Consider the following 17,452-nt stretch of genomic DNA (forward strand, 5'->3'; position numbering starts at 1 on the left):
TAGTTAATAATAATTTTATTGTAATTCCTTCTAGCTGAAGTTATGAAATTACGTTCGTGTTCTTCGAACCTTCTGTGGAGAAACATATTTGCATTCTAATTTTGAACGAGTTGTGCAAAAACTATTGGTTTGAGAGGTCTGATGGCACGATGAGCGTAGTCCTTCAAACAGTTTTGGTCAAAATTAGCAAAGTCATAGTCACAACCACTCCAATGATGAGTTTTTGAAGTCCCCACAGCTTTACTATATTGCTGTCAAGGCTATAAAACAGCCTTTTCCTCTCATTTTAGACTAACAGAGAATACCCGTTGCTATTTAGGCTGACCCGCTCCTTTGCTACGTACCAGTCAATGAACACATTGCTATAGGTATACCCCACCTGTCGTCCTTGTAAGTCAGCTTGCGGTAACCAACTCAGCTTTCAAGCGCTTTCTCTCGGACTCGTACCAGTTAAACAAGTCATAAATACCATTAGGATCCAATAATTTATAACCAGTTCCGTGGGGTATGTAATCAACATTTTGATGTTTGGCTCGGAGCGAGCTCTTCGTGGATATTGGCACTAAAGATGATGGTCTATAGCAGTGGGTAGCCTCCTCGTCGTCCAAAACAGACGAAACTCGACGTGATAATTCCTTTGTCATTTGGGCCCTTAAATCTGCAGGGTTCTGATCAATTGATGCTTTTCTTGGAAATTTAACTCGCGGAATGGGAAGCGTGGGTGGAAGGAGGACGTCATCGCCAGCTAGGGCTTCATGACTGCCGCCCCCATTGATTTTTGCTTCACTCCAGAAGTATTTTGTTTCTCAGTTGTCCTATTTCTTGACCAGACAAGTTCATGGGAACGTTTAAAACTTTTGGCTTCTTCTTTCGCAATGATTCTTCTTCCTTCTTCGAAACCATTTCCTGAAATCGCTCCCCAAGAACATTATTCAATTTCAGAGCAAAGCTGTTCTAAACGCTTGTTGCTCTATTTCTGACGCATACTTAGGAACGTCGGTCAGAGGGGAGTCTGAGGCGATTGTTGCTCTACGTTCACTCTGCTTAGTCCTCCACATCCTGACAGCAGCCCCCACTGTTGACACATCATTATTTCCGCTTCCTGATGAAACACTCTATAAAAATAACATCACTGAAAATTATTCCATTATTCGTTTGCTTTTAAGGTGTCACGTTTTGGGAATCAGCTTTCTCTTACTGTGTCATAATTTGATAATCTAACTAAGGAATGTAAAAATACTATTTTATACAATTTTTATATTTAAATGTGGTCTGAACGAAGTACTTCAATATAGTTACTTATCTGTATATTCTTATACTTACCATATTTCATTTGTAATTTATATTTGATATGCTCAGCTTGTAAGTTTTTACACGTGAGCCTATGGCTCGGATATATAGAGCAACCTTATTTCAAACTATGACATTAATGAAATGATTGACTGATTGATTGAGTTTGCTGGTTGTCATTTATAGTCCAGAGTGGGCAAAAGCGCTAAGGGAATGAAGTGTCTTGCCATCAAAGAGAAAATATCCCGGCTAAGGCTGAGACTAGGGACCTTTAGCAAACCACGCCGACGACGGCAACGAGGAGGTGGCAGACAAAAGATCTAATGAGCAGAACGATAGCTCGGCGCGAGCCTTTTAAAAATGTGTACATTTCTTAGCCGTTCTCTGCAAAATAACAACTTGAAATCATCAAAACTTGCGTGGTCTCAAAAAGGGTATCCCCACGGCAAATTAACCTTCCATTTAGTACTCCACGCCGCTCTCATACGTTATGCTGACATTATATTGTGGCGCTGTGAGAAATAATAAGGAGATCCAGTAATTCGGGAGATCCAACTGAAAATATATATTCATTTTTAAATCGACGTCTTCCGCGGCGTTGTCGTCCTAACTGCTAAAGGTCCCCTCTGAGACCTCAAGAGGACGCTCACGAACGACAAGCCTTCCACTTTTAAACTATTTCATTAAAATTTAGCGAAATTTTTGTTACCATCTTTTCATTTGCAGGTTTTACTTTATCTTTTCAAATCTTACCGTTTCAGACCATTTCATGAGAACTCAAGACTTTCTCAGCAACTTCGTTCACAGGAGAAACAGCTGAAGGAGTCTTAGGATCCTGCAAAGTATAATCGAATAAAACTTCTTTTAGAGTTTTACAGCTTTACCTCAAACAAAAAAAAATTGACACTGTTTTTTTTTACCTGGGGGGTAACATGCAGTTAGCATGAGACAAACGAATCAATGCAGTTAGCATGAGACAAACGAATCAACTGTAAAAGCCCCACTCGCTAACGAGCTCTCTTTAGCTTGGTGGGTAGATCATTTTAGAGGTACATTCGGTAAATAATACAGGTTAATACAGGGTGACTGCTTAATACAGGTTCCACAGATACGGAGTATTATAAAAAAAACGATAAACAAGGCCACTCTATTGAATATTTACTACTTAATGACCACTTAACCCCTTAACTCCCAGATCAGATTTGTAATTCTTCTTACTGTCAACCATACAATTCTTATCATGCTAGTTGAGATAATTCAGTATTGGATCAACATATTATCCCCAGATTGATATTTTTCTTTATTCTCATCACTTATCTGATTGATATTGTCTTGATAATGTTAGGAGAAATTCTGTCTTGGTCACTCATGGGAGTTAAAGGATTAATAAGAGACACAGGATTGCTCAGGAGAAGAGATGCTACAAAATACGCTGACGTCCCTCGGGAATCACTGTCTTTGGTCGGAGATGAAGCAGAGGTGCCAGTTTGGATATTTAATAAGTTTCCCGAGTTAATCCTAATTTTCCTCCTCAATACAGTGCCGCTTAATACAGGTTCGACTGTAATCGGCGGGGGCACGATCCTTGCCTGGAGTCACATCTTTCAAATTACCAGTCAACCTTGTCTGGCATGAAGTCACATTTTTAAAATTACCAGTCAACCTTGTCTGGCATGAAGTCACATTTTTTAAATTACCAGTCAACCTTGTCTGACATGAAGTCACATTTTTTAAATTACCAGTCAGTTACCTCGTGTTTGACATTTCTAAATCAACTCTGGTAAGTCTCTCCTTCTCGGCAAAGTCCGTCACGTGAGTTAAAAAAAAAGAACGATGTAAAATATTGATGGCAGTGCGACACAGGGATCACTGGGAGTGGCCTCACTGTTTTTTTGTTTTTTGTTTTTTTTAAATCGCGCGACGGAATTCGCCGAAAAGTCTAGTTACGAAGCGCTTGGTAAAATTCTAAAATTAAATCGTTACGCTCACCATAGCTTCGTTTTCTTCGTCGACCTCTTGGACCATCAAGAATGACGGCTGTTTAGATGTAGATTGTCTTCTATTGCAATTTACTCAATGACCCGTCACTTCTTCAGCTTCCAGAGGCTCTTGGGATGGAAAATGTTGATCACAAATTTGGCTGTCGTAATTATCCACAAGTGACATCACTTACGAAGAACGAGACCTTAATGCCTCTGAGGTGTGTCCCAGCGAAGATAAACTGCCTTCTTCTCTCAGGTTTTTCAACGAATGTTGGGGAAATTAAAGTTGCGATGGAGACGCTTTAACTTTGTGCATCGTTTCTTGACCTCGTGAACGTTTCTCCTCTATATCAGGTAGGCTCCATGTTCGAACCCGTCCCTCGGGCTTAACCGGAGCGGGTTCTGAGTAGGACAAAAAGATGCTTCTCCCATAAGAAATATTAATCAGTTAACCAGTTGTATGATTTACCTTCATCTTTGTCCCCTTTAGGTTCAGTGATTAAAGTCGGCTCTCATTTAGGAGCCTGGAATCAGAATAGCCAACAACCGTTTTGTGATAATTAGTACCAGTCAAATGTTTCTTTTCTTTTCCTGCATCTGGAGCAAACTCGTATGCATTTACGTGCTGACGAAAGGGGGCAGATGGGTCGTGCCAAGGAGACTAACTTATACTCACAGGGAAAACATTTGATAACACTTATTTCATGATCACTCATTTTACCCATGAGGTATCGTTACAGAAGTTTTGGTTTCACAAAGCACCCTTTACATCAATATCATGGCTAACCACTTAGAGATCTTGGGAACAAGTTATCCCGTTTATACAACATCTACGAGAGTGAACAGTGGTAGCTTCGCTAAATATGGCGACTGCTGGAATCGGGATAAAAATATAAGTCCCAAGATCCCTCGGCCATTTCCAGTCGCTCGTACCCAAATTGTTGAACCTGTTTTGTTGTTGAACCTGAAGCTTTGTGTTGATGTCGAGTTACTTCGATTGTTGGATCTAGTGTGTTTGGAGTGTTGATATTGATATTAGCTGTTGAATTTGGACAAATTTATCGTTGACCTTCATAATAAATGTTGATGTTGGCAGCAATTTGATCGGTTGAATTTTGCTACATAAGAACTCTGGCCACTGTGAACCATTAAGTGAGGGAGCTAACTCAATACTTGAGATGTTTCCTTCACTTTTGTAGTGTTTTGGGTCGGACTTGATTCTTCCGTTGACTTTTCTAAGATCTGTGAAAGGCGATACTCGACAAACAGGAAATACTCATGAGGACTTAGAGACCAAACGTGACTATTAGGAAAAAAGGTAAATAAGGAAAAACCACAATTAATTTTGAAAAGATCTGAAACGCCTACGAGGAGTGGAACCACAGGCATATTCCATCAGGCATATTCCGAGATTCAGCATAAGCCATTCTAAGGACAAGCCCGTTTTTCCCACCAAAACGGGAAAGTAGGTAATATTTTATATTCAATGTGTTCTTTCTTTAATGTTGGAAATTTTGCGTTCTATTTTAATTTTTTGAAATTAGAAGAATTTGACGCGCCCCAAATACACGGGCCGCGACAAGTTAACGCCAAGGCGCTTAATTGAGCAAATATAATGTTGACGCCTCTGAATTCTTATTTGGAAATCATTCCCGTTGTCAGTGATCGTAACTGGGGAGAATCTAGAGGCATCTGATCAGTATCGCATTTTATTGTTCAAAGATTGGCTGTACAAGCCACATTGGAGAATCTCAGAGGGGGGGAGGGAAGGGTTTATATCTTTTATGGTTGACGTTTAATTTTCTTTCAATGCAGTTAGCAAAAGATACATTACTGTTCACTTTTTTTTTATCACGACTAACGGTTAAAATTCGTAATTCTTACAGCTAACGGCTATTTTTTTAGCCGTTTTATGGCTATCAGTTAACCCATTCATATCTTCACATTACAGTATAATACAATACACATCGCATTTTACCCACAATGCCTGGACAGACCTCAAGAAGTGACAAACCTCATCATTCTCTCTGGGTTTACTCTCACTGAATCAGTTTCATCCTCTGTGAAGTTCTCTGATAACATGATATGATGATAGCAAAGCAAATCGTTTTGAGGGTCAGTCGTCAGTGTATGAACCAAAAAAATAAGGTGGAACATGAATATGGTGTTTTCATTCTTTGTCAGCCAAATTAACAAACACAATATTAGTAAACTTTCACCACAATCCAAAAAATATTATTTTTGAGCGCTCAGAATACTCATGAAAAAGTGTGGGCCGATACTTTTCAAGTTCAAACGAATTGAAGGAATTTCCCTCTTCAGATTTTCACCTGCTACGCCTACGGAGCTATAATAAAAATCTTCGTAACACTTGAAGAGAATTAAAATTGAAACTCAAGCAAACGAGATGAAGTTCTCATAAATTGCAAAACCAAAAACTACAAATACAACAGGTTGAAAATGCGATTTGCGTTAGGGCTTTCAAGTGGTGGGTTAAAAAAATGTATGTATGTAGCAGAACAATTTTTAAAATGCTTGCGAAAAACTGAGGTCAGACTGCTCAAGTTAGATATCGGTCTGGCTTGGGCAGCCGCAGCAGTCTAAATATGACTACAAAGCGATACAAGTCAAAGCAGAGCACAAAAGATTACGCTACCTCAAATTTTACCACCACCGCGACAGCTCTTGAAATCCTTAATAACATGTAAAAGGGTTTTTTGGATTGTTTTTGCGTCCTGGGTTCACTTAGCAACGAGGAAGCACCGTTAAATTTTCCATGGCTTCGTGTATTATGACGCAACAAACATAAACTTTACAGAAAATCCACTGACCAGCACTGTGTTCGAACAGACTGACTCGCTTCTCTCCCAATGGCATTTGCCTCGGTTTCAAAACGCGTTACAGTGCACAATCTTTCATTTCACTGACGTGCCTGGCTTCCCTGAAGAAACGTTTTCTCTCGCAGGACGCAAAACTGAAGGAGAGAATGTGGCATACGCAAGCATGCATCCGTTCAGCATGATTCAGTCATCAACGCACGCGCTCACATGGCTGTTGCCAGATTCTTCGAATCACCTTTTTGCCCTGCTTTTGTCTTCGCTTTTCTTTCTATTTTTACACGAGGGGCCAAAGTGAGTAGTGCGATGAAACTATAACATTGTCGGCCAGTAAAATGTCAAAGAGTAGTGGCAACCAGGGAGGTTGACAAAGAAAATGAGTTCCCACCTTTTTACTGAAGAAATGCGCGCGCATCGATTAACATGGTAATTTAGTATTAATTATCAACTGATTTGATAACGTAGATTGGCCACCGTTAAGAGTTTGAAAGCTGACGTTTCGAGCGTCAGTCCTTCGTCAGAGCGAATGGACGAATTGTGGGTTGTGAGAACGTTTACATGCAGAAAATGGAGCTACGCTATTGGTGGGAAATAGTGAAGAGAAAACAAGAACAAACTACTGTAGTTGAATGAAAAGTGCCCGTTGATACCGTGGGGATTAATAGTGTCGGTGGTTTGAATTCATTGTGAGTAAACGGGTAACTGACTTCATTAGAATTAGAATTTCCGTTTGTAATTTTCTTTGCAATATTTTATTATTTTTCGCTCTGACAAAACACCCTGATTCTTTTTCTACCGAACAGTTTTTTGTGGGAAGAAATGAAGTGTACGTTTCAAACAACGAGTTCACCCGATGGGCTCATATAAGGTTTACATGAAAGAATCGTGTTTTTGCTTGGAATGTTTGTTTAATGATTGTAATCAATGCTTTCTTCTTCAATCCCGCGATCCCGACTAAAATTTTCTCTTAATCCCGTAATTCCGACGATTTATACGGCCAATCCCGACCTAAAAAATGCCTTCCTAGTCCATTTCCCAAACGTAAGAGGGCCTCCTCGGTAGGTGATGATTTTCTCAAAAGCATTGATCCGTTGAAGTCTTTGGCTACCGTAAGGCGGAAGTTTATCTCTTTTCACCAAAATGATGATATCGCTCATTTTAAAAGTTGTCAAAGTTTTACACGAATAAAGTACGCTAGTCGAGGCAACGACCTCCTTCCGTTTTAACTTCAATCACACACACCAATATCTTAGTAAAGAGAGGTAAATACCAAAGAAACGCATAGCAATCTCAACAACTGGATAAAACACTAAAGGTGACGGCAGTCCTATTATGTCATAGCAAGGGAAATATAAAAAAAATCACTTGAACACAATTCTGTTATTGAAGCGAATACTTCTTCTGAAGCCGGAAACATCATCACTCAAGGAATCGCACTCTGATGTGCCATTTTTCTCTTTGTTTTATTACTCGCTGTTTTCTTGCTACTCCTCAAAGTTAGAACGCTTGAGACTATCCGGTTCGCCCGCCTGAATAGAGGCACCACGGGAGAGCTAAAGCTCTTGTTGCTGTTGCAGCAAATGTTTATGTCCAGTTCCTCATCTTCTGTGTGCTCTGTGGTGCCATCAGTACAGGAGGTAACGGTTAAATTACTTGTATGGCCGACAGGATAATGGCACGTTCTGGTACGGGATACCAAGAATTTGGATTTAAAATAATACGCCGCCCAATGGGTTGGCCTCTTCTTCTCTTCTTCTCATTAAAATTTAGCGAAATTTTTGTTACGATCGTGTTATTTATTGGTTATATTCATATCTTTTCAAATCTTACCAATTCGTGAGAACTCAAGACTTGCTCAGCGACTCGTTCACAAGAGAAACAGCTCAGGGAGTCTTATGAAAAAAATTTTTAGAACTATGTTTTTTTTTTTACCTAGGACGTAACATGCATTTAGCATTATATGGGGCACGTATCAGACAAATGAACCAACTGTTATAGCCCCACTCACTAACGAGCTCTCTTTAGCTCAATGGGTAGATCATTTTAGTGGTACAGTCGAGCCTGTATTAAGCCGCCATCCCCTGGAATGGTGAGTTAACCGTTTAATACAGGGTGACCGCTTAATACAGGTTCCATTGAGAGGGAGTTTTATAACAAAACTATAAACAAGGCCACCTTATGTCATAATTGACCACTTAATGCTCTCTTAATAAGAGACACAGAATTGCTTAGGAGAAGAGATAGTACAAAATACGCTGACGTCCCTCGGGAATTACCGTCTTTGGTAGAGATGAAGCCAGAGGTGCCAGTTTAAATATTTAACAAGTTTCTTGAGTTAATCCTAATTTTCTTCCTCAATACGGAGCCACTTAATACAGGTTCGACTGCAATCGGCGGGGGCATGATCCTCGGCTAGAGTCACATTTTTTTAAATTACCAGTCAACCTTGCCTGGAATCGCATTTTTTTAAAATTACCAGTTCGGCTAGTGTTTGACATTTCGAAATCAAATCTGGTAATTTTTTTAGACTACGAGCAGTCCATCCTCCTCCACGAAGTCTGTCGCACGAGTTAGGAGAAAGAACGGTGTAAAAGTATTGATAGTGGCGCGCCGCAGGACACGGGGAGTGGCCTCACTTTTTTTTTTTCTCCTTTGATCGCGCGACGGAATTTGCTGAAAAGGAGGGACTGCTCGTAGTCTAGTTACCAAGCGTTTGGTAAAGTTCTAAAAATTCAAATCGTTACTCTCGCCTTAGCTTCGTTTTCTTCCTCGACCTCTTGGACCATCAAGAATGACGGCTGTTTGGATATAGATTGTCTTCGATTGCGATTTAACCAGTGACCCATCACTTCTTCAGCTTCAAGAGGCTCTTGGGACGGTAAATGTTGATCACAAATTTGGCTGTCGTAATTATCTACAAGTGACATCGCTAACGAAGAACGAGACCTTAAATGCCTCTGAGGTGTGTCTCAGCGAAGATAAACTGCCTTCTTCTCTCAGGTTTTTCAACGACTGTTCGGGAAATTGAAGCCGCGATGGATACGCCTTTCCATTGTCCTCATTGTGAAAACTCTGACGTCTATGTTCAAGCAATTGCCGATTTACGATTTGGACGTCGACCTCATCAAGCATCACGCGATTGAGATCTCGAGCTTATTATATAATTGTCCATTATGAATGGTTTCAGTGTCAAAACAAACATCTCTCCGGGAAATGAATCATATCTGTAATACATTTTGATCGCAAGTTATACCATTGTAGATACTCTGCACCTAGTTACCTTTGGAAGTCAATATTCTGGTAAACCTCTCCTCGTGTGACTTGAGGGTGTTCATTTGCCGTAATTTCATTTCTGGTTTGATGAAAGTAATCGATATCACACCACTATGTATGGAACAACACTGAAGAGACCTATGAGAGTTAAGTTTCATTTTATTCAGCTGAATTCTACTTTCCGAGTTTAGCACAAATATAATTACAGCTTTTTTTACACCGGGACTTAAAATTAAATTTTGTGGCTTTTGTTGCGAGTTGGTTGACATGGCCTTTGCTACTTATGCACAAAGTAAATGGCTTCAGCAGCTGTTCAGTTGCACATACCCATGGCGTAAGCTCGACATCGGAACAAAAATTAGCCAAATAATAACGAAGAACCAATACAGCCTGGTATTATTGCACGCGACTAACGCTTTGTACATAAAACAACTTGCTATTGGTTCTAATTTGGTGACCACTGCTATTCAAGTCAATAACAGGCCTTAAAAAATTTGAGAGCGATTTCAAGTAACTTAAATCAAAGTCTAAATAAGTGTCAATGCGCTATTTTAAAGAAAAGACTGAATGATATCTACTCTTTAAAGGAAAATAAGAATTCGGTACATATATTTAAAGAAGTATACCCTTAAAGTTATGTAGTTTTTATCGCCACCTTCTGTTGTCCTAGGAAAATCTCAATACCCTTCTTCCATCTCTCGGAAGGCTTTTTGATCAATTAGGAACCTTAAAAAATGACTTTCTTGGCTAAAGGAAATATTATTTTTTTGTTTTCGATGGCCAGAAATCTAAGTTTCTAGCGAGCCTGTTACAGCTGTTTTCAATTGTCTGGTTTCTAAAGACGCTTCTCCTATAAGAAATATTAACCAGTCTAACCAGTTGTGCGATTTACCTTCTTCTTCGTCCCCTTTTGGTTCAGTGATTAAAGTCAGCTCATGACATTTTGAAGCCTGAAATCAGAGTAGTCAATAACCGTTTTGTGATAATCAGTACCAGTCAAATAATGAAATGTTTCTTTTCTTTTCCTACATCTGGAGTAAACTCGTATGCATGAACCTGCTGGCTAAAGGAAGCAGACAGGCCGTGCAAAGGAGACTAACTTATACTCACAGGAAAAACATTTGATGAAACCTATTTCATGATCACTCATTCTACCCATGAAATGACAGAGGTTTTGGTTTTACAAAGCACCCTTTACATCAGTATCATAAATAACCACTTACCTTTTCCTCGCTTGTCGGTTGAACTTCTACACACTCCAAATCATATTCACTGGTGTGCTCCTGGACTAGTATGGTTGCTGCATAAGAACTCTGGCCACTTTGATACATTAGGTGAGGGAACTGACTTAATGCTTGAGATGTTCCCTTCACTTTTGCAGTGTTTTGGGCCGCACTTGATTTGTCCTTTGACGTCTCTAAGATCTGTGAAGGATGACACGAGGAGTGGAACCAAAGACATATTCCATCAGGCATATTCCAAGATTCAGCAGAAGCTATTCTACGGACAAGCCTGTTTTTCCCACCAAAACGGGAAGGTAGATGATATTTTATATTTAATATGTTTCTTTTTTTGATGTTGAAAATTTCTTGTTCTACTTTCATTTTTTGGAATTAGAAAAATTTAAGCGCGCCAAATACATAAGCCGCGACAAGAAAACGGCAAGGTTCTTAGTTGAGTAAATGTTAACGCCTCTGAATTCTAATTTGGAAATCATTCTCGTTGTCAGTGATCTTAGGGAGAATCTAGAAGCACCAGGTCAGTATCGCGTTTCGCTGTTCAAAGATTGGCCGTACAAGCTACATTGAAGGATCTCAGGAAATTGGGGAGGGGGGGGATGGCTTTTCCGGTTGACGTTTAATTTTCTTTCAATGCAATTAGCGAAAAAATAATTTACTGTTAACTTTTTTTTTACGACTAACGGTTAAAATTCGTCATTCTTAAGCCTAAGGGCTAATCTTTTAGCCTTTTCATGACTATCGGTTAATCCATTCATACCTCACATTGCAGCACAATACATAACTCATCGCATTTTACCCACAATGCCTGGACAGACCTCAAGAAGTGACAAACTTTATCATTCTCTTTGGGTTTTACTATCATTGAACCAGTTTCATCTGCTGTGAAGTTCTCTGCTAGCATGATACGATGATAGAAAAGCAAATCGTTTTGAGGGTCAGTCGTCAGTTATATGAACGAAAAAATGTTTTGGAACATGAATAAGGTATCACCAAAATATCTAAAATAAAAACGAAACATTAGATTTAGGGTGGACGATCGAGTTATGTCAAAGAAAATCAGTTCATGTTCTATATGTTTTCATTCTTTGTCAGCCATATTAATCAAAAAAAATATTAGCAAGTTCACACCACAAATCCAAAAAGGATCATTTTCAAGCATTCTAAATACTTATGGAAAAGTGTGGGCCGATACTTTTCAAGTTCATACGAATTGAACGAATTTCCCTCTTCAAATTTTCACCTGCTACGCCTATCCATTTCCCTTTTGGATTTCATCTAATCTTTTTAAGTCTAAGACCGTTACCATGGCTACTGGAATTGTCTGAATTTACCTTAAAGGAAGGTCTCAATTAGATCAACCGTTAGCCGTAATACGGCCAAAAACTTAGCTGCTAGCCGTAGTGATTGATAAATTTTAATCGTCAGTCGTAAAAATTCTAGCCCTATAGAATTGTCTCTTCCTACAGCGTGTCATCTTGTGTCATTTTTGGTTAGCCGTTAGTCATAAATTGGCCAAAATTTTAACCATTGGCCGTAAAAGCCATCGCCCCATCGCGACCCTCTTAAAGTCGTATGACTCAGTGCTTTGTCTTCAATTTGACAGTGGAGGAGGACTTTTTAAGTCCCACTTGCTATCAGCGATTCTTATCAGGTTCAGAGCACATGTGTAAAACTGATTTTTTACATTTTCTTACCCGATTGAGCCTTTCTCTTCAATTCTTCAGAAGATTCACCTGAATCTGGAGACTAGACATAAATGAAAAGATCTAAATAGCGACTAACGGCTTTAATGTCTATCGAAAACAGGAAAAGGTCCAGAGAAGACACATTTCAGAATTTGAATTTATGAGCATCTTCATGTTTTTGCGATGGGTTTTTTTTGTGTGTAAGTTGTTTTAATTCTCATAAAACCTGCCCTTCAGAGAATCTCCCTATTTGTACTTTGGGCTCTGATCGGCTCCTTGTCGTAGCTCCCTTTGTCTCGCTTGGCCATTGTGATTATTTGGTTTTGGTTTTTCGACATTCCATACAAATGTGATGTGTGTGCTGCAGCTGCTGCTTCTGCTGATTCCATTATTCATATACAATTACCTTTGAGCAGTTTTCCTCAGCTTTGCCGTTCTGGCCTTCAGACCCAAATTCTTCGGACATTATTCTATAATGAAGTCTCTCCTATATCAGGTGCAAGCTGTTACCTCGAACTATAAAGTAAATTTAAGATATGTTTCTCGACGGAGAAATAATGAAAATCTACACAACACTTGCCGAAAAAGACAGCGCGATATGCTTTGGGGCTTCCAAGTGGTGGCTTTGAAAACAAAGATATTTATGTAGCAGAACAATTTTTGAAATGCTTGCGAAAAACTCAAGTCAGACTTTCTAAGTCAGATCTCGGTCTGCCCTACCTCCACCGTGACAGCCCTTGAAATCGATTATAACATGTGAAAGAGTTTTTTTGATTGTTTTTGCGTCCCGAATTCACCTAGCACCGAGGAAACACCGTTGAATTTTCCTTGGCCTAGTGTATTATGACGCAACAAACGTGAACTTTACAGAAAATCCACTGACCAGTACTGGGTTCGAACAGACTGACTCGCTTCTCTCCCAGCGGCATTTGCCTCGGTTTCAAAACGCGTTACGGTGCACAGTCTTTCATTTGACTGATGTGCCTGGCTTCCATCAAGAAACATTTTCTAACGCAGCACGCAAAACTGAAGGAGAGAAAGTGGCATACGCAAGCATGCATCCGTTGAGCATGATTCAATCATCAACGCACGCGCTCACGCCTTTGCCGGATTCTTCGAATCGCCTTTTTGCCCTGCTTTCGTTTTCGCTTTGTTTTTCTATTTTTGCACGAGGAGCCAAAGTGAGTTGTGCGATGAAAGTATAACATTGTCGGCCAGTAAAATGTCAAAGAGTAGTGGCAACCATGGTAGTTGACAAAGAAAATGAGTTCCCATCTTTTTACTGCAGAAATCACAGACAAGAAAAGCAGCTCCCTAAGTATTACCGATGCCCTAGCCGTAGCGCTCCACTTAAAGGTTTCACCTTCATTTCTTCGTTAAACTTAGGTAGTATTGTTAATCAAACTACTTCAAATGTCTTTAGAAATTAATAACTTATTTAATTCAAATAGCATAAATAGTCATTCAATTATTTTTAAAAACATTATTTTATTCCAACTTCCTGCATTGTTTGGCTTTTATTAACATGCTCTTAGCAAGTGCATTTGTTAAGTACTCATGGGGGCGCGCGCATCGATTAATATGCTAAATATATGTTATTCACCGGACGGGAGGTCCGTATTGGGAAAAACTGTGCCCGAGGTCTTGGATACCGCCCGAGGCCCTAGGCCTCGGGCAGTATCCAAGACCTCGGGCACAGTTTTTCCCAATCCGGACCGACCTTGGCTGGTAAATAACATTTTTATTTTTTTCCAAAACCTAACAAATGGTTGCGGAAAGAACCTGATTGATAAAAGGCGGTAAGTACGGCAAGATTCTCCATAAACTGAACAATTTATGAGCAAGTAGATGGCAGAGAAAACAAGAGCAATGCAAATGAAAGAGAGAGGTTTCATCAAAACATATTTATTTGCGTAATGATATTAAAAGGTGATTTAAAAGGCTTCCAAGAAAACTTCGAAACATTTCTTTAAAAGGATCGGATACCGCTCGCTGTGAGCGGGCCGGATGGGGAGAATACTGCCCGCTCTTGGAACCAATCAGATCGCAGGATTTGTAGAATACCACCCGCTCACGAACTGAGAAAAAAACAATTGAATATTATCAATTGAGTTGATAAGGTAGATTGGCCACCGTTAAGAGTTTGAAAGGTGAAGTTTCGAGCGTTAGCGATTCGTCAGAGCGAATGGACGAATTGTGGGTTGTGCGTGCGTTTATATGCAGAAAATGGAGCTGCGCTATTGTTGGGAATAAGGTGAAAACAAGAACAAACTAGTTGAATGAAAAGTGCTCGTTGATACCGTGGGGATTAGAGTGCCGATTTTAAAGTATCGGTGGTTTTAAGTCATTGTAATTAATAAAAAGGTAGTTGACCTCACCAGGTTTAAATTTTCCGTTTGTAATTTACTTTGCAATATTTTAATATTTTTCGCTTGACGAAAAATCCCGATTCTTTTTTCTACCGAGCAGTTTTCTGTGGGTAGAAATCAAGTGTACGTTTCAAAAAGCGAGTTCACCCGATGGGCTCATATGAGAAAGAATCGTGTTTTTGCTTGAGGATGTTTGTTAATCAATGCTTTCTTGAGGGTATCCAACAAGGTTCTTCAATCTAGCGATCCCGACTAATATTTTCTCTCAGTCCCGTTATTCCGACGGCTTATACTGGCCAATCTTGATCATAAAAATGTTTTCCTAGTCCATTTCCTAAACGTAAGAGGGCCTCTTCGGTTGGTGGTGATTTTCTCAACCGGCATTGATCCGTTGAAGTCTTTGGTCACCGTAAGGCGGAAGTTTATCTCTATTCACCAAAATGATGATATTGTTCATTTCAGAAGTTTTCGAAGTTTTGCACGAACTAAGTACGCTATTCACGGTAACGACTTCCTTCGGATTTAACTTCAATCACACACAAGCGTATAAGTAAAGAAGTCAATGTCGCATAACAATCTCAACAACTGCATAAAACACTGAAGGTGACGGGAATCCTTTTGTGCCATAGCAAGGGAAATAAAGAAAAATTACCTGAACACAATTCTGTTATTGAAGCGAATACTTCTACCAAAGCCGGAGCCCCATTTTCCTTTTTGTCTTGTTTCCCGCTGTTTTCTTGCGACTCCTCGAAGTCAGAACTCTCGAGGGTAACCGGTTCGCCCGCCTGAATATCTGTCTGATAGAGGCACCACGGGGAAGTTAAAGCTCTTGCTGCTGCTGCAGCAAATGTTTATGTCCAGTCCCTCATCTTCTATATGCTCTTCGGTGCCATCCAGTACAGGAGGTAACGGTTAAATTACTTTTATGGCCGACAGAATAATGGCACGTTCTGGTAAAGGATACCAAGAATTTGGATTTAAAATAGTACGCCGCCCGATGGGTTGGCCTCTTTAAACCTTCTTTGGCTGCATTTCCAAACTTACTTGCGTAATCTAACACCGTGAAAAGTTTATATTTGTGATGCATAACTGAGTGAATATCCTGCACGTCTAGTGTCATGCAACTCAAGGGGTTAAGAGCCTCACATCGATATAATTCCGACACTTTCTGGAGTTTCTCTTTTTGCTACGCCCTTAAGCACTTCAATTGACGCAACAGTTTTAGATGCCACCTTACCCTTTGGGCCGTTAAGGATTTTTGGTAAGTTGGCAACTTCGCTTTTGATAGAATTTTCATTCCTACGCAATTACTGAAGTGTCACTGACCAGTCCGATCAATTTCATCAAAAATTCTCGTCAACGGACATTCCCGTTCTTGGTTCGTTCAAGTAATTATTTCATTCCCGTATCTCGCCCCTTAAAATCGCCGATTCCCCTGTTCCGCCGGTAAAACATCATTCCCGCATCTCGCCCTCTTCTTACACTAAATTCTCGGATCCCGGCCTTTAAATAAGACCAATCCCGGATCCCGAATAGCCATTGGGGACGCTCTTTTTTGACTTCGTGGACTGTTCGATTTAACATGAAATATAAATCTCGGTTGATGGGTTTTACCGCTGACTAAAAGTCAACGTTTAAATGCAAGCAATATAGATTTCGGTGTTTTCATTCCTTCATAAATTTAGACCAATAAATTTAAGGTATTCGATTAAAACATGATCTATATCGGTGAAACGTCATCTCTGAACAGCTCATACGGCTGGAATTTGATACTCGCCGTTCACTAAGGTCACTGCAGTAGCCAGAATTATAATCGATAAGGGAAAATCATCATAATCGTTCGTGGAGGTCGGCTTTATTTTGATCTTATGACGCAATATCAACGGAGCGGTAAGCATTCTAGCCAGTCGCAACCCTCGTGTTTGAAATAAAAGACCGTAACTGCTGAGCGGCCACTGTCGAGAATTGACCAGTTTCATTCTTCTAATGTTCTTATATCTTTTGCACTGCGAGACTGATCCAATCACTGCGGCAGGAAAAAAATGTACATGTGGTCTGACAACTTTGGTTTATGAATCACTGCTCTAAAGTTTGTCATAAGGGGATTTTATGAGCAACTAGCTGAATTTTACAAACCGTAACCTTTTGAGCCTCCAAATGGTTACATTGTTGTTTTAATTGTGACTGACTTTAGTTTCGTGCCGCGAAAATTGCGCCAAACCTCTAATTACTTCTACAACACAAGCACTTTTTGTTTGTCTTGACGACAAAGTTTACGACCAAGTTCATATTACAGGGTAAGTACCAGGGACCTTAACGCGAACCGCGACGCCAATGGCAACAAGGACAAGGCAAAACAAAATATCATAACAGTTGGCAAAATAATAGCTGATCAGCAGGTACCTACTAAACCTTTGTAAATTACTTAGCTGCCCTGTAAAAAACAAAATGAAATCACCAAAATTTGCGTGATCTGTGAACAGAAGTTTTAAAATAAGTTTCCATTTGGAACTCAAAGCGGCTCACATACGTTATGCTGAAGTTTCAGTGAAGCGTCGTAAGAAACCGTGAACATAAAATATAAATACATTTTTTAAGTGACTTCTTCCTCGGCGTTGCCTCAGTTCCTTACTGCTAAAGGTCCTTGGTGTTGATTTGGTATTTGCAAACTTCTGAAGTGCAAAGTCAGACTGCCTCAGCATATTTCAAAATCAGTAATTTAAAACTTGTACTTGATAGGTTTGTTTTAGATGACCTGTCACACTCTTAATTCCT

General features: G+C 39.8%; 1 protein-coding gene and 1 pseudogene across 5 annotated transcripts in view; one reads left to right on the top strand and one right to left on the bottom strand.

The window, feature by feature from the left end:
• The window catches only part of LOC149050645 (uncharacterized), a 404,897-nt pseudogene that overhangs the window by 283,095 nt on the left and 104,350 nt on the right, over positions 1 to 17,452 (top strand). The window lies entirely within an intron of this gene.
• LOC149050667 (uncharacterized) lies at positions 5,527 to 12,981 on the bottom strand. Of its 4 annotated transcripts, XR_016184268.1 has the most exons (4): positions 10,606 to 12,308; positions 10,275 to 10,332; positions 7,940 to 9,520; positions 5,527 to 7,791 (listed from the first exon to the last, which is right to left on the bottom strand). XR_016184268.1 is itself a non-coding variant. In XM_089198199.1 (3 exons), the coding sequence occupies exons 1-3, from the start codon at positions 10,984 to 10,986 to the stop codon at positions 9,486 to 9,488; spliced, it is 474 nt and encodes a 157-aa protein (XP_089054325.1). In that variant the 5' UTR covers positions 10,987 to 12,308; the 3' UTR covers positions 5,527 to 9,485. The 4 variants fall into 4 exon arrangements, 3 of the variants coding, with proteins under 3 accessions (XP_089054325.1, XP_089054326.1, XP_089054324.1); XM_089198199.1 differs by having other exon boundaries at positions 5,527 to 9,520; XM_089198200.1 differs by lacking the exons at positions 5,527 to 7,791; positions 7,940 to 9,520 and adding an exon at positions 12,318 to 12,981 and having other exon boundaries at positions 9,615 to 10,332; positions 10,606 to 10,894.

The sequence above is a fragment of the Pocillopora damicornis genome, chromosome 2 (assembly GCF_964200805.1).
Source record: "Pocillopora damicornis chromosome 2, jaPocDami1.2, whole genome shotgun sequence".
In the NCBI taxonomy this organism is placed as follows: Eukaryota; Metazoa; Cnidaria; class Anthozoa; order Scleractinia; family Pocilloporidae; genus Pocillopora; species Pocillopora damicornis.

What these genes read in the sequence shown, in the direction of transcription:
- LOC149050667 (XM_089198198.1), bottom strand. Translation starts at nt 10,986, where the DNA reads ATGAAAGTAGAACAAGAAATTTTCAACATCAAAAAAAGAAACATATTA. An exon ending in AACCGACAAGCGAGGAAAAG is followed by an intron (nt 10,333 to 10,605) that starts GTAAGTGGTTAT and finishes CTCTGATTTCAG; the next exon opens with GCTTCAAAATGTCATGAGCT.